Source organism: Nyctereutes procyonoides, unplaced genomic scaffold (assembly GCF_905146905.1).
Source record: "Nyctereutes procyonoides isolate TBG_1078 unplaced genomic scaffold, NYPRO_anot_genome, whole genome shotgun sequence".
In the NCBI taxonomy this organism is placed as follows: domain Eukaryota; kingdom Metazoa; phylum Chordata; class Mammalia; order Carnivora; family Canidae; genus Nyctereutes; species Nyctereutes procyonoides.
The window spans coordinates 49,790,211-49,815,331 of NW_026575043.1; the positions used below are offsets into that span (position 1 = coordinate 49,790,211).

At 44.8% G+C, this 25,121-nt stretch overlaps 1 protein-coding gene across 1 annotated transcript in view; it reads left to right on the forward strand.

The window, feature by feature from the left end:
• Positions 1 to 25,121, forward strand: part of KSR2 (kinase suppressor of ras 2) — a 399,224-nt gene that overhangs the window by 79,551 nt on the left and 294,552 nt on the right. The window contains exons 2-3 of the mRNA XM_055323016.1: positions 8,963 to 9,103; positions 12,778 to 12,928. Of these exons, the coding sequence (XP_055178991.1) occupies positions 8,963 to 9,103; positions 12,778 to 12,928 (292 nt within the window). The remainder of the gene's footprint in view (positions 1 to 8,962; positions 9,104 to 12,777; positions 12,929 to 25,121) is intronic.

The following is a 25,121-nucleotide window of genomic DNA, read 5'->3' on the forward strand; positions in this document are numbered from 1 at the left end:
GACATAGCATCACTGAACAGAGACTGTCTCCTTGATATATGGTGAGATGGCTGAAGAGAGATTTGGAGAGAGGACATGTTTACTGTGGCACTCATTGTCACTTAATGCAATGCCTCAAGTTATCAGTGTTACCCAGACTTGGGAGATCTGCTACTTAAGAATGGGTTTTTAAGCAAGGTAGTGACATGGCTCCCTTGCTCCTGCCATTCGGTATCAATGCTTAGTCCAATTTTTCAATCTTCTGGGGCAATGAATACTTAATTAAAAGTATGAGAGGGCAGCCTGGGTGGCTGAGCGGCCTTTAGCCCAGGGCCTGATCCTGGAGACCTGGGATCGAGTCCCACGTTGGGCTCCCTGCATGGAGCCTGCTTCTCCCTCTGCCTGTGTCTCTGCCTCACTCTATCTCTGTCTCTGTGTCTCTCATGAATAAATAACTAAAATCTTTAAAAAATATTTAAAAGTATGAGAGACTGGGGCACTAGCTGTTTCAGTCGGTGGAGTGTGTGACTCTTGATCTTGGGGTTGTGAGTTCGAGACCCATGTTGGGTAGAGATAACTAAATAAAAACTAAAAAAATAACGGTATGGGAGACATGATGTCACTGGTTTTCTTTGTTTCTGTAAGTCAAGAAACCATATTGTGGGGCACCTGGGTGGCTCAGTTGGTTAAGTGTCTGCCTTTGGCTCAGGTCATGGTCTCGGGGTCCTGGGTTGGAGCCCCATATCCGGGTCCCTGCTCAGCAGGAGCCTGCTTCTCCTTCTCCCTCTACCACTTCCCCTGCTTGTGCTCTCTTTCTTTCTCGTCAAATAAATAAATGAATAAATAAATAAATAAATAAAATCTTTAAAAAACAAATGAAAGAAAGCATATTGTTTTTATTTATGTCAAGAAAACACATTCTTATTTCTTTCACCCCATATTTGAAATCCAACATGGGCATATATAAACATAGAATAATAAACAGCAAAACTTTGTTTATTTAGGTGAAAAGTCTGAGGAAGGCCAGTAAGCAAAAATCCCAAATTTATAGATATTGTTAATAATAAAGTAAGCATATGTTACTTTTTAAGCAATTTCTGTAAATTGGGTTTAAATCCTATGGATTTCAGAATCAGTATTTAAATAATGAATTGAGAGATAGTTTTCATTTTAATCCAACTAAAAGCACATTTCTTTGCAGTATAATGTACATTTTAAACATTGGAGAAAGGATATGTTTGATCTTTTTTTTATATGTTTGATCTTTAAAGAACATATATTTTGAAATAGATTAATTTAATTTTATTTTTTTAAGATTTTATGTATTTATTCATGAGAGAGAGAGAGAGAGAGAGAGAGAGAGAGGTAGAGACATAGGCAGAGGGAGAAGCATGCTCCCTACGGGGAGTCTGATGCAGGACTCGATCCCAGGACCCCGAGATCATGACCTGAGCCAAAGGCAGATGCTCAACCACTGAGCCACCCAGACATCCCAAAACAGAATAATTTTAATTTATTAGAAAGACTTTTTCTGGTACTGAGAGTTAGTAAATTGGGGGCACAGCCCCTTTGAGGTAACTCTGGCAGATGCTTGTGAGCTTGGGTGGTACAAAATCAGCATCATTGGTGTGGCATTTGGAGTGGTTCTTCAGCACCACTTTGTGTGAAAAATCCCTTTTAACTCTCCCACCATCTTGTGAAGTAGGTATGCTTGTTATAGCCTTCAGTTTCCAGGTGAGAAAACTGAGGTCAGGGCGCTTTTGAAACTTGCTTGAGGTGGTTCAGCTACTAAGGAGTGCAGTGCGATTGGAGCTCAAGTTAGCCTGACTCTGGTGCCCAAAGTTCTGGCTCCTTCCTGAGGCTTGCCTCTTATTCCAGCACGCTGGCATGGAAAAAAAAAATTCAAGATTTGTACAGTATAGTCCTCTTTCTCTGGTACTATATTGTGCATTTCTATTTTTTCAATTACTAGGAAGCCCTCAGCTTAAAACCGTGCAAAGCAAGCAAGCTTGCTAGGCACACTTACTGCCAGTCAAAGATGGCATTTATCTGAGGGTCTGAGAGATCTATTTTGCTTTTAATTACTGGAGTTTCTTTTCTGCATGATGAAGAAAGTTGTAATCTGAGATCTCCTCTGTCCTGAAGCTTCCTCAAATGGATAGAGTGAGTGATAACTGCTGGAGACAGATTTCATATCTAAATCTTCAGAAGTTCAGAGCTGACTTTGATTCTCTGTACCAGAAATATCAGAAGGCAAGTTTTTGGTTGATCATATTCGTTATTGAATTCCCAGAGCCCAACGAGGTGCCTGGTGCACTGGTGAATAGGGCACACTTAGTAAATATTTTATGAATGAATGAGTGACCCAAAGGTTAGGTAGGTATATGCAAAGCATGGAGAAGATGCCTAAACTAAGTCTTAAATTAAAAAAAAAAAATCCTTCTGGGGCACCTGGGTGGCTCAAGCAGTTAAAATTCTGCCTTTGGCTCAAGTCATGATCCCAGGGTCCTGGGACTGAGCCCTGCATTGGGTTCCCTGCTCAGTGGGGAGTCTGCCTCTCCTTCTGCCCCTACCCCTCCACTTATGCTCTCTCACTTTCTCTCTCTCGCAAAGAAATAAAATCTTAAAAAAAATTCTTCCAAATATCGAAAAAGCAAAGCCGTATGTACTTATTATAAACATCCAAATAGCATCTGTTTACAGTAAAAAGTGAGTGCCCCTCTTCCCCCCATGCTCGTTTGCCATTGCAGTTCATTGTAATCTGCCCAATATTTTTCTATATAATTATATCAGAGATTTATTTATATGTTTGTTAAGATTTTATTTTTATTATTTTTAAAGATTTTATTTATTTATTCATGAGAGACACAGAGAGAGAGAGGCAGAGACATAGGCAGAGGGAGAAGCAGGCTCTATGCAAGGAGCCTGACATGGGACTCGATCCCAGGACTCCAAGATCACACCCTGGGCCGAAGGCAGTCACCAAACCACTGAGCCATCCAGGGATCCCCTCTTTTATTTTTTAAATATTTTATTTATTTATTCATGAGAGACTCAGAGAAAGAGAGAGGCAGAGACACAGGCAGAGGGAGAAGCAGGCTCCTTGCAGGGAGTCCGACACGGGACTCGATACCAGGACCCTGGGATCACACTCTGAGTCAAAGGCAGACACCCAACAGCCAAGCCACCTAGGTGTCTCTAAGATTTTATTTTTAAGTAATCTTTACACCCAATGTGGGGCTCAAACCCACAACCCCGAGATCAAGAGCCTTGTGCTTCACTGACTGAGCCAGCCTGGTGCCCCGACACACATAGAGTTTTAAAAATATAAATGTAATTATAGTATATGTATGTTGTCTTTGCAGATTGTTTTTTCACTGAAAATAAAAATCTTGGAGATTTTCCCAAGTCAATATGTATCAGTCTACCTTATTTTTGAAAGTTTATATAATATTCCATCCTGTAGATGTGCTATAATTCATTCATTCTTAGCTTTTTGGGTAATGTACCTTTTAATTATTTTATAATTTTTTAAAAAGACATAGTTTTTATTTTTTTAAAAGATTTTATTTATTTATTCATGAGAGACACAGAAAGAAGAGACACAGACAGAGGGAGAAGCAGGCTCCATGCAGGGAGCCCAATGCGGGATTCAATCCCTGAACCCCAGGATCGCACCCTGAGCTGAAGGCAGATGCTCAACTGCTGAGCCATCCAGATGCCCCATTATTTTATAATTTTTTAAAAAATAGTTTGTTTGTTTATTTATTTATTTATTTGAGAGAGAAATAGAGAGCTGAGGGGAGAGACAGAGGGAGAGAAATTCTTCAGCAGACTCCACACTGAGTGCAGAGCCCCACATGGTGCTCAATCTCATGACCCTGAGATCACTACCTGAGCTAAAACTAGGAGTCAGACACTTAACCAATTGTACCCCCCAGGTGCCCCTGGGTTCATGTACCTTTTTAAACATTATTTTCAAGTTTTAAAACTTAATTGTGCTGCAGTAATGAGCAAGCCTTTATCCCATGTACAAGCATATATAAGTATGTCTCTAGGGTGGAGTCCTAGAAGTGAAACTATTAAAATGTTGAGACTAAAATCCCTTTGCCCTCCAGTGGCATTCTCAATGGTGTCTCCCATTCTTCCTGACACTGGATAGTATCTTTGTAAAAGAAATGTTGCCAAGCTCATCTAAACATTTTTTCCATTTATAAGCAGGTAATACATATACATTGTATTTTCTAATTTTGCTGTAGAGAAGCAAATAGAAACAATCTCTATTGATAATATGAATATTTAATAATAATCCCATCATTAATAATCTTAATCTTAGTTGTAATTATTCTTAATCTTAGTAATCGTAATCACCCATAATCTTACTATCAGAGATAACTGCAGTTCGCATTTTGTAATATACCCTTCCACAGCTTTTCTATGCATATATACACAAATAGTTGTATACATTTTTATGATTATTTGTACATTATAAATATACATATTTTATACCTTATTTTTAATGATACACCATCATATAGATATATTGTAATGTATTTACATCTTCCCCTCTTGGTGAAGAGTTGGATTGTTTCCGATCTTTCTTGGCTATTATCAACTTAAGCAAAGCTTTGTGAATATTCTTAATTATTTATTTAGGATAAAACCCTACAGCAGCACTGTCCTTTAGAAATACATTGACAGTGGGACATCTGGGTGGCTCAGTGGTTGAGCATCTGCCTTTGGCTCAGGGCTTGATCTCGGGGTCCTGGGATCGAATCCCACAGCGGGCTCCCCGCAGGGAGCCTGCTTCTCCCTCTGCTCATGTCTCTGCCTCTCTCTGTGTTTCTCATGAATAAATAAATAAAATCTTTAAAAAAAAAAAAAAGACGCCTCGATGGCTCAGCGGTCAGGGGCCTGCCTTTGGCTCAGGTTGTGATCCCGGGATCTGGGATTGAGTCCCACATCAGGCTCCCTGTGAGGAGCCTGCTTCTCCCTCTGCCTGTGTCTCTGCCTCTCTTCCTCAGTCTGTGTCTCTCATGAGTAAATAAATAAATATTTAAAAAAATAAAAATAAATAAAAAAGAAACACATTGAAAGTGACAGATGTGTGCCAAATGTGTAATTTAAAATTTTCCAGTAGCCACATTAACAAAGAAATAAATTAAATTCATATTAATAATATATTTTATGTAATCCAGCATATTCAAAATATTATCATTTAAACATATAATCAGTGTAAAAATATTAAGGGGATACTTTATGTTACTTTTTCCTACTAAGTCTTTGAAATCGGGTATGGATTTTATACTTAGAGCACCTCTCAATTCAGGTGCTAAAATTTCAGTTTTGAAGTAAAGTGTAATTCTATCAAAGTAATAGTTACGTTTAACAGAAAAACATTTTACATGGATTCTATTTTTTTTAAAAGATTTATTTATTTGAGGGCAGCCCGGGTGGCGCAGCGGTTTGGCGCCACCTGCAGCCCAGGGCGTGATCCTGGAGATCCGGGATGGAGTCCCACATCGGGCTCCCTGCATGGAGCCTGCTTCTCCCTCTGCCTGTGTCTCTGCCTCTCTCTCTCCTGCTCTGTATCTCTCATGATTAAATAAAATAAAATCTTTTAAAAAAAGATTTATTTATTTGAGAGAGACAGCATGAGTGGGAGGGGCAGAGGGAGAGAATCCCAAGCAGGCTTCACACTGAGTGTGAGCCCCAACTAGGGGCTCGATATCATGACCCTGAAATCATGACCTGAGCCAAAAACCAAGAGTTGGATGCTTAACTGGCTCTGCCACCCAGGTACCCCTATGGCTTACATTTTTAAAATTTCAGTTAAGTAAGGTTAAAATTCCATTCTGTGGACAGACTGGCCATGCTTTGACTGCTTAGTTAGCCACACGTGGCTAGTGGACTACCATTTTGGACATTTCACTCAGACCTGAAATCAGTTTCATTCTCATAAACCAAAGCAGGGAAAGGAGTGTGTCTGCGAAGAGGATCTGAGCATCCCCTGGCATGTGTCAGCATCTGAAAAAACAATTTAACTCAGGATTCAAAAAACTCAAAAAGGAGGTAACAGAACTCAGGAAAGGATGAGAAATAAAAGGGGAATGTCATTCATTAAGGTAAATAGGTGAAAAGTAAGAAAACTTTGTACAAATCAGACATACGTGGAAATCTCCATAAGACAGGCAGTAGTGCTAGGGTAAGAAGTCAGTGCAGCAGGGGTTGAGGCCCATGAGGAGAGCATCCAAATAGGGCAGTGGCCCTGTGCAATTGTGAAATTAAATCAGTAGACTGAACAAAAAAAAGTATTGAAGATTGTTTTTCTCACTGAGATGAGTGATACAGATGTGGGAAATAAAAAAGTTAGAATAAATGCTATGGTATTGGATTGTGACTGGAAGTATTGGTTATCAATACATATAAAAAATCTAGGCATAAACTTGTGTATCTATGTATACATCGGTGCATTGCACAAGCATACATATATTGCCCAGGCTGTCCGCAGAGGGGACTGGAAACAATGACACCCCAAATTCAGTAAGCACATCAAGCACTTGAATCTTGGCTTCTAAATACCATTTCCCGTTCAGAGGAAGCAGTGCTTCCTGGGTGAGAGGACTGATTCTAGAGCCGTGGCAGGGAAAGAACAAGATGAGCCTGGACAATTTTGTTATGTGGCAAAGAGAGGAATTGCTCAGAGAGTGACTGTGTATGCATCAAAGTATATTTCTTTCATGTAGTTTTTTTTTGTACCTGAGTAAAAAAAAAAATGGTTAAAGCAAGTCAGAAAATAAAACAAAGGACAGACAGGAGAGGTCTGTAGGTATCTTAGTTGAAAGATCTGCTCTGGGGCTTCTGGATGGCTCAGTTCGTGAAGCGTCTGCCTTCGGCTCAGGTCATGACCCCTGGGTCCTGGGATGGAACCCTGCATTGGGCTCCCTGCTCAGCGAGAAGTCTGCTTCTTCCTTTCCCGCTGCCCCTCCATCCTGCTTGTGTTCTCTCTTGTGTACACACACACTCTCTCTCAAACAAAGAAATAAAATCTTTAAAAATTAAAAAAAAGCTCTGCTCTATTAATAGGTCAGACCCTATTCATTCAGAATAGGGAATTAGAGAAAAAAACATTCTTTTGGACATTTTCTATTTTAAAACTCTAGACTGAGATTCCGGATGACAAGTGTGGGAACATTAGCTTCATGTGATTTTTGTGCCACTATTGCAATGGAACTTAGGCCACTATTGCAATGGAACTTAGGCTTTCTTTATCAAGAAGAATGACAACTTTCATTTTATTAGTAAGGTGAATAGAGTTAATGTTAACTGAAAAATGAGTTCTGATTCCTTGCAATCAGCCTCAGGCGGGCTCCCATATGGCAGCAGGGCTGGCCTGGGCAGCTTCTGGCTCTTATGGTGTCCCCTCATTCCCCAAAAACTCTAGAGGGAAGTGAGGGCTGTCTCCTGAGCACTTGGGAAGGGTTGCTGGGGAGGGTCCTTGGGGGCTGGGTCTGGCTCACTTCTTGTCCTTGATCCAAAAGCTGTGATCAGGCCTGGGTCATGTGCCCGTCCTGCAGCCCGAGTGGAGTGGGTGGGTGAGACTAGCCTTACCAAAAACCATATGGACTGGGATCCCAAGAAGGAAGTTTCCCCCAAAGAAAATTGAAATATTCTTTTCAGCAAAAGGGGAAATGCAGATCAGCTGGACAGAAGCAACAGATGCCCACTACCATCATCTCACTGTTAATGTTAGTTTTCACATAACTAGTTTTCCTTTCTTGTGTCATGGAATCTCTCCATAGCATGAGTTCAAGTCCATCTCATTCTAAAAGTATTTGTGAATTTGTGAATATTTGCACGTGAATTAAGATTCACAGAGTACAAAAGGATTTATTTATTTTTAAAGATTTTATTTATTTATTCATGAGAGACACAGAGAGAGAGGCAGAGACACAGGCAGGGGGAGAAGCAGGCTCCCTGCAGGGAGCCCGACGTGGGACTCGACCCCAGGACCCGGGGATCACACCCTGAGCTGAAGGCAGACTACTGAGCAGACCACTGAGCCACCCAGGTGCCCCAGTACAAAAGGATTTAAGTGAAATGTTTCTCTGCCATACTTTTCATATCTGTGACTTATTTATTTTCTAACTGGAAGTTTGTACCTCTTACTCTCCTGAAAGGTACAGCATTGGGAATACAGTCAATACTACTGTAATAACTTTATCTGGTGACAAATGTCACTACACTTATCTGCTTACCATAGAGAGCACCGCATAATGTATATAATTGTTGAGTCACTATGTTGTACACTTGACACTAATATAATATTGCATGTTGATTATACTTCAATTAACAATTAGAAAAAATAAAAACAAAAAAATGTTTCTTCCACCCCTTTTCCCCACCCCCCCCTTCCCTTCCATAGCATTTTGGAAATCCTCCCAGAGTGTCTGCATTTACAAAGCTGTATAAATGTAAACAGTGCCCACATGCATGGAGAATATTTATTTTTATGTATCAATGTATCTTGGAGGCTGTTCTGAATGACTACATAGCACACTGCCTCATTTTATTTTATAGCTGCGTAGAATTCCCTTGTGTCATGTACCCGCATTTGTGAGTCTTCTGCTCATGGACCCTCAGGGTGTTTTCAATCTTTTGCCATTGCAAGTAGAACTGTAAGAGCTATTCTTTTATAGTCACCTTGCACAGGATGGCGCCTCTAGGAGATTTCCTAGAAGTGGAATCATTGCATTGGGTCCGAGGACTTATGCAGTGGAAATGTACATGATTGCAGCCCCAAAGCCCCCTGATAAAAGTGGTAACAACGTGTGCCCCTCCTTCCTACAGTGACACTGGTGTTTGAAATAGGGGTTGGATGGGGTTCAGGCAGGGAGGGGGGGTGGGGGGCGGGGAGATTCTTGCCTATTCTCCCATGGCAATGCCTGTGACCCATCCCCTGTCCTCATCTGTGTCTCCACAGAGCAAGCTGGTAAAGTACTTCAGCCGACAGCTGTCCTGCAAAAAGAAGGTGGCCCTGCAGGAGCGCAACGCCGAGCTGGATGGCTTCCCCCAGCTTCGACACTGGTTCCGGATCGTCGATGTGCGGAAGGAAGTCCTGGAGGTGACCAGAGACAGCCCCCCACCCCCTGCCCCTTCCTGGCCAGAAGCCAGCCCCTCCGACAGCAGGTTTTTGCCTGTGCCTCACGCAAATATGTGTTGGATGAAGGCGCAGAGGATCTCAGATGCTGTCCAAGTGGGTTGTTAAGAATATGGCTCTACATTCAGTTGGATCCTCTTTCAGCTCTGCCTATTTATTAGCTCAATCACCTTGGCCAAGTCACATTACCTTTTAGACCAGTGCTGCCCAGCAGAACTTCTGTTATGATGGAAATAATTTATATCCGTGCTGTCCGAAGACAGCATGCCATACATAGCTGTCGGGTGCTTGAATTGTGATGAGTGCATGTGACTGATGAGCTGGATTTTTAATTGTATTTAATGTTAATTAACGTGCCCAGTGGCCACCATATTGGATCCCACCATTAAATGGGGGTAAAGATTATCTCCTCTTCTGAAGTAGCTAGAATAAAATGAGAAGATCCATCTAAAATGTTCCGCTCACAGTCTGGCACCTTACCATTGAAAACTTTGGAAGTAACGAGAGTGGACCACATCCTTAAAATCTCAAGGATAGTGAGATTTTTTTCCTACCCTCTTGGATTCTAGGTCCCCACTGATTCCAGTGACCAGTCTGGCCCTTCCAAATAAAACTAGTTACTGAATGTTTGGGGCCAGGAGTTGTCCTAAGGGCTCTACACCCAGGATCTCAACTGTTGAGGCTCGCAATGACCTTTTGAGGTGGGGACAATTATCCCCATTATGCAGAGCAGGAATATAAGGCTCAGAGATGAAGCAACTTCTCCTGTTAGAGTAGATGGGGCTGGCAGGAAAATGAGCTCAGTAGGACTCTGGAGCCTATGGGAAGCGCTGTGCTTTCTCCTCCTTTTGATGTTGCTGGGGACTCCCTGAGCTGGGCAGACAAGGGAGTGCCCCGCTTGCCTGCAGGATCAAGTGCCATTTCTCATGGTGCACCCTTCTTCTTGCTTGAAGAGGTCTTCCACCTTTTGTCTTTTTCAGACTTTGACCTCTATGCGAGAGCTAGCATGAACCCACCTGATCCTGAGCTAGAGGAAGGGCCCATACATTCCTCAATCACACCCTACCCCAACCTCGTGCATGCACACTGGCTGACGTATAATTCTATGTTCCTTTCATTCCCAGAATGGTAATTTCATGTGAATTTCCTTAAAATGAAAGGTCACGAGAAACTACAGACAGCACATTTTATTTGCATGGGCAAATCCACTTTTTAGAGGCTTTTGGGACCATTTATTTATCAAGCTGGATGAATACAGAGACAAAATCCTTTCAGCCAGGGATTGAAAACTGGTGGTTCCCAAGCTGTTCTTCCTTGTATCTGATGCACAAACATTTTTTGTTTGTCTGGTATAGTGTTTGCAACATATTTTTTTGAGCCAATATTTAAAAGCTTAAAGAGTTTGCATTAAAAAACCCCAGATCTCTGGCTTCTCTTGAAAAAGTCCAATTGGGGAACTCACTGAACTGAATTCCTGTCTGGTGGCAGTGAATGACCTGATTTCTGCTGCCCCTTCGGATCCTGTAGGCTCCTGCTAGTGAGCAGTTTTGCTCATTTACATTTACCTGGCCTACAGGTGCCCCAACTCTGGCTCTTTTTTTTTTTTTTAAATTTATTTATGATAGTCACAGAGAGAGAGAGAGAGAGAGGGAGAGACACAGGCAGAGGGAGAAGCAGGCTCCATGCACCGGGAGCCCAACGTGGGATTCGATCCCGGGTCTCCAGGATCGCGCCCTGGGCCAAAGGCAGGCGCCAAACCGCTGCACCACCCAGGGATCCCCCCAACTCTGGCTCTTACCTTAGTCTGTTAGAATCCTGAGTCCACTAACCGGGAGATGAGGACGAGCTGGGCTTCCAGCTCTCTGTCTGTAGCTCCCATGTGCGTCCACCAGAGGTCCCCTTTCTGAGGAGGAAAAGGCTCCCAAGTAACAGCCTGGGTTCAGACTTACTTGCTCTGCAACCCTGGGCAAGTGGTTTAATCTCTCTGAATTTTAGTGTCCTAATTACAGACCAATGATGATGATGATGAAAGTACTCCTTTATGTGGTCTTTGTGATAGTAAAAAAAAAAAAAAACCCAGGGAAAGCCCTTAAAACAGTGCACCATCCATTTCGTTTTTGTTTATTATTATCATTTTATTGGAAGGAAGTGCATCTGGTCTGTTAGTCCACATTTCTTAAGGCTTTGTCCATTTTTAATGTCGTTATTACTTTTGTGGTTTTTTTTCTATGACCCCAAATTTCAGTGAAAATTGAGTGTTTGGGGGAGTAAATGATAGGATTAAAATGCACAAGTGAATCCTGCAGCAAAGAAGAGAATTATTTTATGCTGTCAGTGAGTTTCTCTAAATGTGATTTGTTTTTTACCTTCAGATCCTGGACCCTCAGTTTTCTTAAAGTGGGCTTTACAAGCCATGTGTCTCTATTTGAGAAAAGCCCTAAATGCCTCAAATATTGTTTGTTCCTGCTCCTTGCCCTAGTGAATTGGAAAGGCACTGATTTGTCTTTGTGGCCTTTGCCCTGCATCTGTTTTGAGGTGGGGAAAGAAATTTTCCTCTTTTTGGCTGCCAGTTTAATGCCTGTGTGTGTGGTAGAGATGCTGGTGTGGTGGTGGTGGTGGTGGTCTGATTTTGTTGTAATACACAGATGTTGCCACAAGAGGGCAGTAATGTTCCACGTTGTCCTAGAAACCCCATCTTTAGGTATCTCAAATTCTTACTTAAATAATATATGTAAAAACAATGGATACCATTAACTGCTATAAAATGAAGCCTCTTCATTTCATATACATGTATAGCTATAGATGTATACAGATGCATAAATGCAAAAAGATGCGTAAATATTGAAGTTTGACAAATTTCAAGGTGTATCCATATCATGGTGTTCAGGGGACACATCGTTTTGGGAAAGGGAGGGTGGTTGCTTTTGGTGGTGAAGGGACATTTATATCTGGGAATCCTACCCTCTCCAGAGGTATCCCTGTCCCCACCCTATGCTATACCCCAGCCTTAGCACTTTGTCTTAGAATGCAAAATTGTGCCCTGTGGGCTCAGACACAAATCCAGTTCCATTTCCAGCACTGAACTACAGACAGGGTTCTGTTCTATGCTCAGGCTACTGCCTCTTAGGATTCCTAAGGCCCCAATCTAGACCCTTGAATGTGTAGCTTGGGAGGACAGCCATCAAGAGACTTGGGCTCTGCTCTGAGTTCACCCCTGTATTGGGGCCAAGCCAAGCCAAGCAGGAGGCCCAGAGAGCCATCTAAAGATGATGAAAGTGGAATCTGCCCATAAGAAGTTCAGAGAGTACAGAGGAGGGCAGATAATTAACCACCACCATCCATGGAGCAGTGACTGCGTGCTCACAATAGGTGCTACCTTACAAAGTAGGTGCCATTAAGACTCCCATTGTACAGGTGAATAAAATGAGGCTCAGAGAACGTGACTTGCCCAAGGTAATCAGCGGCAAAGCTGAGATTCAAATCCAGGTCTGTCTGACCCTAGAGTCAGAGACCTCAGCTGCAGTTCACACCGGGTGTTGCACGTAGGCTGCTAGAGGGCAGTGTGGAGGCTCAGCCCACTACCCTTCCCTCTGGGCACCTGAGGTGTGTTTACCGTCTTTCTTCCTTCCCTCTTCTAGGAAATCACCCCCGGCCAGCTGAGTCTGGAGGACCTCTTGGAGATGACAGATGAGCAGGTGTGTGAGACCGTGGAGAAATATGGAGCCAACCGGGAGGAGTGTGCCCGTCTCAATGCCTCCCTGTCCTGTCTCCGGAACGTCCATATGTCAGGTGAGCAGGCCTTGGGGATGGAGACTCGTCCCCAAAACATCTGCCTCAGTTCCTCTAGATTTCTGTGCCTGAGCTGCAGGCCAGGATGAGACAGAGTCAGCTTTAAATACCACTCATGAGCAGAGAAAAGAGAGGCCTGGATTCGGAAGCCAGAGGTGGTGAGGGCAGCTCTTGGAAGCTCTTCCTTAAGGGAGAGCTCAGGTGTAGGGCATTTGGTTCTGGATAACACCAGCCAAAGGGTCATTAGTTCATCCACATAGTTGTTTCAGTTTCCACCACAAGGTGTCGCTGCAGAACCTCAGTCTGGACCCATCAGGCCGCTGGTTTTCTGCACAAGCCCTTTACAGGGTTCAGCCTGGGACATTCAACAAGTATTTACTGACTACTGTGTGCCAGCAGGCTGGGGTACAGCAGGGAATGCAAGAGAACATATATGGAACAGGTCATTGGCTCAGGTTCCCCATGCATACCCTTTGGTAGTCTTTCTTGCTAGCGTATCCTTATCAAAGTTATCATCAAAAGGGACCCTGAATCAGGGGCTGTCTGTCATTGAAGAATATATGGCAACAACCCTGGCCTCAGTTACAAGATGCCAGTAGCACCCTCTCAGTCCCGGTCATGACAAACAAAAATGTCTCCAGATAATCTACATGGCCATGTAACCTTCCAGAAAGTTTGTATCAATTTATGCCTCTCCCCAGATCCTGCCCCCTACAATACACGAGGGTGAGCATTGATGTTAGGTTCTTAATTGCTTTTCTGAGTTCACAACTTCCATCAGAATTCTGCTGCTGAGTTCAGTGAAGTCCTTATAAATGGAGCTGGCCTCCAGCTCTGCCTGAGATAGGTGTTTCACTCATCTGTGGTGACATCCTGGGCTGGACAAGACCATGAGAGGACCTCTAATCTTGTGTTTTCCAGTTTTGATCAAGATGCCTAGAAATGAATCGGATTTACACTGCAACTCTGTACAGATACACACACACACATACCCATACACATACATACCTGAAACGAGTCTCGTGAAATAAAGAATGGCCATCAAACATGCATGGTATTTTGCATCCTTTCCTATTTTATTCTGTATTACTTACCAAATGCTGTTCATGACCCACCACTTTCATGTCACACCTCATTTATGGATTGTGAGCCATGGTTTGAAAGACAGCGATCTTTTTGGTTCTGGTGGGGAGAAAAATTTTTCTCTCTACTCTTCTGGGTCCTTGGCTGAAATGGCCCCTGAAATAAAAGACCGATTAACAGAAGAAAAAAAAGTTTTAAAGTTTAATAACATGGTTACTTCCTGTATGTGTGGAAGAGCCTTGGGGAAACTGAGGAACTCCTTAGAGTGACCCAAGACACCACCTTCAATTGCATCTCTAGTTAAAGACAAAGGAGAGGAGGCAGTTGGGGGGTGGGGGCAGTTGTGGGAGGTGACCAGGAAAAGCACAAATAACAAAGGGAAGGTGGGTGTGCAAAAGTCTCTGCCTTCTCCATTGAGAGGAAGAAGTTTCTAGAGTCACCCTTCTGATACTGAGTTGGAGACACCTTTATAAATGGAGGTTTCCTATATAAATGTCGATGTCTTTTGCAAAAGTGCAACTTCTACTCATGTTTCAGAGCTTCACCTGTGTCTACTGTTTCTTCAAAATAATCAGCCTCAAATAGCTTTTATGCTAAAGGGACATATCTTGGGGTAGCAAATTCTGCTCCCTGTCATCCTTTTGCCTCTACAAAGTCTTCCCAGGCAGCTCAGATGCTGTCTACAATGTCCTGCTTCTGATACCAACCTTATGGCCACTGGGACCTTGACAGCAGTGGCCAAGTGCTGCACGTTTGCCCAAATCCTATGGCACTTAGTGTTGAGGTCAGCATGGGGAGCAGCGCAACTCAGTGCCATGTGGGGCGCATTCCACTGAACACAACCCAAGTAGGTGTTGGAAGTGAAGACCTTGTTATTACTTGTTATAAGGAAGGAGGCAGGGAGATAACTCTCCAAACAAGGCCTCTCCCAACAACAAAATTGGGGAGGGGTTTAAGCTGCGGGTTCATACGTATTCAGGAAGGAGCATGACAAAGGATGGTTCAGGCTAGAATTGGGGCAAAAGTCATCCTCAGGTGGCAGAGTCCAGGTCCTAGTTGACTGAAGTCACAGGCCAGCCAGGTTCAGCATCATCAGCGCTCTGGCTCCAGGTAGTCCAGTATTTGTGTGCTCAACAGGGTTTAAATCCTGCAGAAATGACACAAGAGTGGGCATTAGGTCAGTCTTTACTTTTGAAAAAGCACTGGGAGCTTTACCACTGATTTATTGTCTCTGCTGTGGTCAGACTGTCCTGGCTTGGGAGTGGCTGTTTGTTTTTCACTTTCTTTTGTTCCCTTAAAATCATTAACTACCAAGATCTATTTTTTTTCCTGCAATTTTTATGCATCCTAAGAAGTTCTGTGAGAAATGTGCTTGTGCAAATAGTGCTGGTCTGGCATCGATCACAAAACGGCTGGGGTCCTAACATGACTTCTGTGATGTTAAGAAAGCTGTATCTCATCTTTACTTTTCTGGGGACCCTTAGCTCTGTCTTGTCTACACACCCAGCTCCGAATTTCTATGGTGTCATACTTCATGTCTGATCTTCCTGTATGCCGCATGGTTGTTTGTTACATTTTAATTTAAATTTTAACCATTTTTTTTGGGGGGGGGTGTGATTTAAAAAAAAAAGGATGCCTATCTCCCTACCAAACTGTAAGCTGCAGAAGGGCAGGGATCATACCTCTTTTGGCTCACCGTTTTATTCCCAGCCAGAGATCAGTATGTGATACAATATTTGACTCTATGAACTTAGTAAATATTTTTGAATTAATGCACCTTTCCCCACATGTAGCCCATGCAAATCACCAATGGCTTAAAGTATATGGCCTTTCCATGGGTTGTAAAGAAAGCTCAGGATTTGGCTTCTATTTGGAGCCCCACCGTTCACATTTCCCCCTCAAGCCTTGACTATTGGCTAAATCTACTAGTTACTTAGAGTTTTCTAGGCCAGGCATGGATTTCGCATGGATTTCTTGCTCCCAGTGCCACTGCCTAGAATTCTCTTTCTCTTTGTTTTTCCAGGGAACCCCTGCTTATCCTCACACCCAACTCCTGCCTCAAAGCCTCTGCACTTTGTTGAGCGAATGAATGAATGCTTCTGTCACCAACTGACCATGTCTTGCAGTGGTTGTTAGTTTCCTGGCTCCCTCATCTAAATGTGACCTCCCGCTGGGCAGGTGCAGGACAAACCTAGCTCCTGGCTGGGGTTGTCTCTGTTAAGGGAAGACCCAGGATGCTGTTGGATGTGCTTGCCACTGATCTCCACCAGGGGGAAGCAGTGAGCCATCCTGGACCCATCCTTCTTTTAAATCTTCCCTCAAAAATGATCATTGGTTCCTAGAAGCTTCTAACTATCTTGGGAGCTGGATGATTCCATCATTTCCTGCCCTTCGCCTTAACTAAAAATGTTATCCCAAACTAAGGAACAAACTAGTGTCTTTCCCACGAGACTCTTGTTCTTAAGCATCATGCCATATTTATGCACCCTGGTAACCCCAGCTCTCGGCTGGAGGACTGGAGTCTTCTACGGCAGTGAAGTCAGATATTTTAAATTCTGGCTTGTAAATGGTGACTTGATGCATGTTTGTTAAATGACTGAAGGAATGCAAGTTGTATTGAGAAACTCATGGAAGCAGATAGAGACAAGTAAGCTTTAGGCCTGGCTGAGGATACTCTCTGCCTCTCTGTCTCTCTCTTAGGGGATCAGGCAACTTTATTTTAGACGTGTGACTCTAATCTTAGTTTTCTCCTTGGGTTGGGTATATTTTTGTTTTCCAGTGTCCAAGGAGCCCCTGAGTTAGGGAAAAAAAAAATTAACCATTCTTGACTTTTCAGAGCTTGTTAGATCAGCCTCACAGCCTGAAACTGAAGAAGCCTCAATTGTCCTTTCAATAGGCTCGGGGGACCCCAAATCCATGATATGTTAACCTTTTCTTATCATATCAGATGTGGCCTGCAACCAAAAAAACATTCAGTCATTCAACAAAGTTTGTGGAATGCCTGCACTGTGTCAGGGACTGTTCTGATCTCTGAAAATGCAGGCTTGGATGTCAGTCCTCGGGGGTTTACGTTCTAGCAGGGGGAGACAGATGACACGTTATGATCATAATAAGCAAATGCATTGCAAAGTGTGTTAGAATAAGTGCAGTGGGGGACAGAAGAAGAAAAGTGGAGCAGTCTCAGGGGGGTTGGCAGAGCCTTCTGGGAATGGTGGCCAGGTTGTCCTATTAAATAGTGTGGTCAGGGCAGGCCTTCCTCCTCTTCAGTTTTCCTCTCTGCTCTCCTTTCCCAGGCTTTCACTGTCTGCTAACAGTGTGGAATCTGGACAAACCCAGCCTCTGCCAAATTCTGAGTCTGCAACCTATCAACTATGTGATTTTCAGTATGGCCTCTCCAGATTCTGAGCTTAGTTTCTTAAGTAGTGGGATGAAGATGATGATCATTTCCACCCAGTGGTTGTTGGAAGGATTACATAAGATGGCACAGGCAAAGCATGGGGCCTGGCTCAGATTAGGTACATGATGAGTCCTCTTGTTACCATTACTGTCATTGTCCTCATTAGCACCCTCCCTGCCCCTGTCCTACATCCATTACCACCATCTCTGCTGAAGTTCTACTACCATCACCACCCATCACCACCATTGTGTCATCACCATCATCACCACCAGACACACCATCACCACCACCATCAGTGCCACCATCACCACCACCACTATCCACACCATCACCACACCACCAACCACACCATCATCACCACCATCATCATCACCATCACCACCGTCATCACCACCAGCCCATCACCACCACCATCAGTGCCACCAACATCACTACCACCACTATCCACACCATCATCACCACCACCATCACTACTATCAGCATCACCATCACCACCATCATCATCACCACCAACATCACCACCATCGCTATCTACGCCATCACCATACCACCAACCACACTATCACCACCACCATTATCATCACCATCACCAACATTGTCATCACCGCCACTATTACCATCACCAGGGTCCACTAGCCTTTCTCTGCCTCCAACTCTCTTCCTTCTACCTTTCTGCCATACTCCTCCCTTTTTTTTTCTCCAAAGGGCGCCTGGCCTTCAGTTTTCTAATTATGCTTCTTATTCTGTGTTTCTCTGATTTCCCTTCCCCCTGAGCCACTGTCTCCCTCAACATTGCTGCTTCTTTAGAACCTATTTCCCCCCCTCTGTTTGACTTGATTGTTCTCTAGAGGTGGCCCACGTTTCCTCTGGCCAAAAGCATCAAACAGAAAATCCCGAACAATTTTTTCATGGCACATGGCCCCATTTTCTCCATCATGGTCAGTACAGAGCCAAGGTCCTAGGGTTAAATTGATTTATTGCTGGAAGAGTGTATTCCTGCCATTTGCTCCCTCTCCCCTTCAGCCCCGGACTGGGCCTCAGGCCTGAAGACCACAGCCTCTCTCCTTGAACTCTCCTCTCTGGGTCACAGCTGCTTATCAGAGAAGAACTTGGAGGGGACAAGGCTCAGAGATCAGAATACAGATGCTGTGCTTTTCTTTCTCTTCTGCTTCATCTTTGTACTCTTGGTCTTTTGACTGTTTTCAGACTAATAATGGGCAATCATTTGCATCTTTGCTTTCCCAAGGAAAGACCCAGGTCCCACATCATGGAAGACCTTGATTTTCTCCTTCCTTCCTTTCCTTCTTCCGTACTGATTTATCAAGAACTCAGTATGTATCAGGCACTGTGCTAGATTCCAGGCTTGGGACTCTTTTAGGGCTTCAGGGTGGAGAGTTGAGAACCAAAGCATGAGGAGGAATTCTCCTAATGACTTGGGCGGGGGGGGGGGGTGGTTGGGTAGCATGCAGAAGTGCCTTGTGGCTGGAGGCAGCATGTTACATTCCAAGCACAGACAGACCTGTGTGACTGGAAGTCTGGGCCGGCTTTCACAGTGGACCCTGGCACAGAGCTTGCATAATGGGGTTTTGAGCAGAAGATGCACAGATCATTGTCCACTTTTCAGACAAACACTCTGGCTTCAGAGGAGGGGAGTGGCTTAGAGTGAGTTGCTGGTAAGTGCAGCAGGAGGAGGCTCGAGGACTTCCAGGGTGTTGGAGGGTTGTGGAATGCAAAGGTCAAGAAAGAATTCTTGAGATTTTGTATGGTGCAACTTAGTAAGTTTATTTAAGTAGCATGGGGACAGGTGCAGAAAAAATGGGCAGAAAAAGCTGAACTTTTGTTGTATGAAGCTGGTGGTTGTATGCTTTGTGCTCAAGGGGGAAGGGACATGTAGGGAGTATATCATAAGTGTCTTCGGATTTCTACTCCTAAAACTACTTTCCCAAGATTTTTCTAGTGCTTATCATTGAGCTTGACATTAATTATTGGTGAGAAATACAGGCAGTCAAGAGGTCCTTGAAGAATGTAGCAATCAGCACATATTGATCCTTATCGGAACTCTGCAGGCTGTAGGCCAGCCTTCTGGGCTAAAGATGAACATTTTTTCTGCTTCCATCCCTTATCACAGGGAGAGAGAGAGGAGGCTGGGGTACAATTGGCCAGTAGGTACCCCCATGCCCCAGCAGCCTCTCTGGAGCTTGTGCTGTGTGGCCCCCTCCAGTTCCTCCTCCTGCATGTCCAGGGGGAAGACTGGGAGTCAGGAGAAAAACAGGACACAAAATGCCCTGAAATAGGACAGCCTCAGATGTTCTCTTGCTCCTTCCCGGTTTGGGCGTCGAATGAAGCCCACTAGAACCTTGCCTTCACTACAGCCTTCCTTAGACTGGAACAAAGAGTGAGAGCAGGATTGATTGCCCTATTGTTCCAGTTGCTTCTAACTTTGGGCTGACTGGGGAGGCTGAGGGAGAGTGGCCCCTCCCAAAACCCACAGTGTCTGGTGTGTTCCAGAGCCCATGTCCTCTTTCCATCATCAAACCCTCTCCAGCCCTGGGCTATAGATCCTCAGGAACACCTTGCACACAAGTAGTGCCACTTTGGGTCTCTCAGTGGCGAGTGATAGAAATTTAATGCAGCCTTACGCACAAGTGGCTCATGCATTCATTCAATAAATACCAATCCAACTTCCTGGCCCAGTCACTGTTGGGGGCTAAGGGACATAGTGGTGGGTAAAGCCCACCAGCTTCCTGTGCTCAGGGACCTTATATTCTAGACCCGCACTGTCCAATCAAGCAGCCACTAGATTGTTGGGTGTGAGTTTAGTTCGGGCTGTGTGCTGGGGCACCCAAATATTGCCTTTCCATGTAACTTGGGTTTCTTATAGAATTAGTTGATAAGGGGAGACTGGAGATTCAGAGCAAGGTCTCTAACCTGTCCTGATGTGGGTAAGCCAGTCTGGGTTTTTGGAGACCTCTGGAAGCCAGCATGTCCATCTGTTGCAGGGAGACCAGGAAGAGGGACCAGGGTAGATGCCTATGGAAGGTTATGGTTCTTTGGAGCTGTTCCCTCTGGGAGTTTGCAGGAAAGTGTCTGGTGTCAGATTTGAGGTCACTGTTGGTCACCAGGGCCCACTGTCAGGATGAAGAGGTGGTCATGGAGCAGGACCCGATGAAGGATAAACTAGACCGGCACCTCTACATCTGTCTCCTATTGTCCTGGGCCACAACACTCCAGGTGGACCCCACTGTGTCTCCTGCTTCCTACACTTCTCACATTTTATATGACTTTGGCCAGCTCTAATCTGGGACCCAACAGAGAAGGAAATTCTGGAAACGTGGATGCCAGCACAGCCAAGTTGACAATACACCGGAGAAGTGCAGGGAGCAGGAAGAGAGGCGAGCAGCAGCATGGAAGGTACAGGGAGGGGAAGAGAGTCAGGTACCAGCTCCTCAGGAGCCTCAGAGCCACAGCAAGAATTGGGTTTCTTTGAAGCAGAATAGGAGGCTGTTGGAGGGTGTGTGTGTGTTTTTTTTTTTTTTAAAGATTTTATTTATTTATTAATGAGAGAGACAGAGAGAAAGTGAGAGGCAGAGACACAGGCAGAGGGAGAAGCAGGCTCCATGCAGGGAGCCTGACGTGGAGCTGATGTGGGACTCGATCCCGGGTCTCCAGGATCACGCCCTGAGCTGAAGGCGGCACTAAACCACTGAGCCACCCGGGCTGCCCTATTGGAGGGGTTTTAAGAAGGGAATTGCCTTGGTTTGATTTCATTCAAGTCATCAGGCAAGGGTGAATGGAGCTGGTTTTAGGCAAGTTCCAATCCATTGGCCAATCTCTCTTCCTCCTTCTTCATCCCTTAGTTCTACTTCCCTTGGGCTTGGCCTCAGCTCCCCCTGCTTATTTATCTCTATCTTTCTTTCCTCATCTGTAAAATGGGGATGCTGGTAGTATTTTCCTTGTGGCACCGTTGCCACAAAATAAATGAATTAATACAAATAAACAGTCTGATGTCTGGCCAATTATATGCCTAATACATGGTCGGCTCTGGTTATCTTCATTATTTTAAGTTGATCCCTCTACCCTCTGCCCTGCCCTGCCCCTGGCCTTTGTCTTATAGCCAGGGAAGCAGAACCCCTGCTGAGAAACCTCGTCCAGGGCTTCATCTGCCCTTCCCAATATAGCTGCTACTTTTACTTTCTTGCTTGCCACCTTTGGCCTGTCTCTTTAGACCCCCGCCACTTCATGCGGTCAGCCCTGGCTTTTGTAGGAGCCTCCCAGTGAGAACAAAGAGAATCTGGTTTCTGGCTTTCATGTCTGATAGAAGCCAAGGTTCCCCCCTCCCTGTATTCCTTGCATTCTGGATGTAACAGAGTGAGAAGAATTAGGCTCCAAACTGAGACTGAACTTGGACCGTGGAATCTGCAGGGGCCGAATTGTTTGAGGCTCGTGGGTTCTATGTTTACTAACCAGCCGAGCTGAATCAGACTGAAACTGACCGTTCCATCTTAGAGTCAGACCCAAGCCCCTTCCCCCAGGCTCCCAGGTGGTCCATCTCCAGATGGCTTCGTTAGCTTATCACACCAGCTACCCTGACCTCATGGCTTTTCTTTGAAAAGCCCGCCTCAGGGCCTTTGCACAGGTCATCCTTTCTGCTTGGAGTGTTGTGGCCCCAATCTTCCCATGGCTGGTTCCTTGTCATTTTGGTGTCAGCTCAGATGCCACCTCCCCAGCGAGTCCCACGTCTGTCCCAGCCGTTCACAATCCCCTTACTCTATCATGTTTTCTTCACTGTTCCTATGACATCTGAAATGATTCTGTTTATGTGTCTGTTTCTCTACTCCTCACTAGCACAGTGGTTCCCAGACCTGTGTGTGCATCAGCATCCCCAGTAGGGCTCCCGGATTTTCTGTTGGGGCTGGTCTAGAGAAGCACCTAGGCACCTGCATTTATAAGCAGTTCCCAGGTTCTGCTGTGGCTGGGGGTTTGGGGACACCACTTGGAGAACGGCTGTGCCAGAACTGTTCCAGAGCCTGGCTTTGAAGGGTTGAGTAAAAGGTAGTCACTGAGTGGTTAAGTGAATGATGGTGGCCCATGATACTAGTAAAAGCAGAAATCAGTGGAGTTCTTACTGAGAGAAGCAATGTGCTAGATCATCGACAGGCAGCACTAGCTCATTGAATCCTTTCGACAACCTCATGAGGTTTATATACTTAGTTTTTTTATTTACTGGTAAGAAAACGGAGGCCCAGAGAGGTAGACACTTTCACCAGGGTCACACAGCAGTGTGTTAGAGCCAGGGTTGGAACTCAGGTTGGTCTGACTCCTGTCAAGCCAAGTGTCCTCCCATAAGACAGAGGGTGGGGATGGCTTTCTCCTTAGCCCTGGAGTGGGGCGGGGGGGAGGGTCCATGTATTTCCATTTGCTCAGCTGGAGTGTGCACCCCTCTGGGGAGCTTATAGGGGTGTGGCAGCTTAAACCAGAAATGAGAGAAAAAGACATTATTTAGAGCATATATGTAAATACTGAATAACAACAACATTGCATATGCACAGAACACATTCAGTTTTGAGAAGCTCCTGCCTGCAGGTGGTCTTATTTCATCCTCACAGATGTATGAGTGGTGGGCAGACCAGGATGAGCACCCATTTCACAGGTGAGAAAACAGAGGCCAGCAGAAGGCTGCTCTGACTTGCCATGGAGCTGGAATTGGAATGGCAGCACCTGTTCCTGCTGCTCAGCACAGAGCCCTTTCTACAGTGGGGTGTTTGGGGCTGCTGGCGGGGGCCGCCTTGCCCCTCCAGGTTGAATCCCAGAGCTGCGGAGCTGGGACCCTGCCCTGAGGTGGGTGTGGCTGGGAAGGTCAGCAGTCCCTGGAGCCTCCTCGGAGCCCTGGGAGGCTTCTCCCCCTTCCTCCAGCAAGGCTTAGTCTCCCTCAGTGAGTATTTCTGCCCTGTTCTTAGCAATGGTTCTGGAAGAGAGTGGGTCTCTGATCCTTGGGTACGTGATTCTATTTGAAAAGTTCAGTAAATGTGCCAGAGGAAGCAGGGAGGGTGGGGGGAGTGGAGAGAAGTCTTTTCAGGTGATGGTATTATTTGGAACCAAATTTGCCCCCTGTCCATGTCCCAACACTCTGATTGTAGCATTGCCGGACACAAGGAGATGGCTCCAGCTCCTTATGGTCATGCTTTGCACTCAGGTGGCCTTTTGTGTTAATTATTTTCCTGAATATCGACTGATAGTCTTGTATGATAAGTGCCCAAACTACTGTTCAGGGAAGGAGGAAGAAAAGGCACTTTTTTTTTTTTTAAAGATTTTATTTATTTATTTTGAGGGGGGGAGGGGCAAAGGGAGAGGGAGAATCCACAAGCAGACTCCCTACTGAGCCCAGAGCCTGACAGGGCTGATCCTGGGACACTGAGATCCTGAGCCAAAACTAGGAGTCAGATATTTAACCTGCTGAGCTATCCAGGGGCCCTGGAAAGGCACTGTTCTGACCAAGTTTGAGGGTTATTTTTGTTTTCTAAATGAATACATAGCAAACAATTCTAGAAGGAGATACAGTTGGATATTTAGCATAGTTGTCTTGGATCAGGGGTGATTATTCTTTCTCTTTTGCTTGTCTGCATTTTCTGTCTTTCTGGGAAAGAAACAAGTAATTGTGTAACTTCAAAGAGAAAAATTTGAAGGAAAAAAACTCCACGTTGTTTACCTTGTTCTGTTCCCCTTGTCCTGTGTTCCTCCCAGCTGCTGGTACCTGGTGGGCCTGGATGCTCAGACCCTGCAGACCTGGATGATTTCATATATTTATTAAATCCCCTCTTTGCATCTGTTCAAAAGAGAAAGCCTCCTGACTGCATGTTTTGGAGTAAACCTTCCCATGGCTTAGCAACTCCTGACAATGCCTCAAGACATAAATGCCCCCACTGCCAGGAAGCTTGCCTTGATTGCCGCTGCTCTCATCTTGGCAGTTATCTTATAGTTGTTGTTTGGATATATAAATCTCCCCTACAAGATTATAAATTCCTAAGGTAGCAGGTGCTATCAGTTAGTAACAATAAAAATAATAACAATAAGTTATTGAAAGCATATTATGTATCAGGTATTATCCTAAGCTGATTTTAAGAAAAACTTCAGTTACACTTCAGAACTTCCCCAGGAGAGAGACACCTGGGTGGCTCAGTCAGTTGGGTGTCTGACTCTTGGTTATGGCTTGAGTGGTGATCTTGGGGTTGTGATCTCAGGGTCATGGGGTGGAGATTGGTGTAGGGCTCCATGCTTAGCAGGGAGTCTGCCTGGGATTCTCTCCCTCTCCCTCTGCCCTCTCGTTGCTTGCATGTGCAAGCTTTCTCTTTCTCACTCTCTCTCTCTCAAATAAATAAACAAATAAATCTTAAAAAAAAGAACTTCCCCAGGAGATAGGGATTCATATTCTTTGGTTCTCAGATGATAGAACAAAGGTACAGAGAGGTGAACCGAGTGATCCAAGGTCATGTGGCCATTAAACTTGGGGCAGGAGGGCCCCAGTCAGCTTTGCGGCCCACACACTCAACGAACACAGGGTTTCTTTCTTTCTTTTTTTTTTTTTTGTAAAGATTTTATTTATTTATTCATGAGAGACAGAGAGAAAGAGAGAGAGATCGAGAGAGACACAGGCAGAGGGAGAAGCAGGCCCCATGCAGGGAGCCCAACGCTGAACTCGATCCTGGGTCTCCAGGA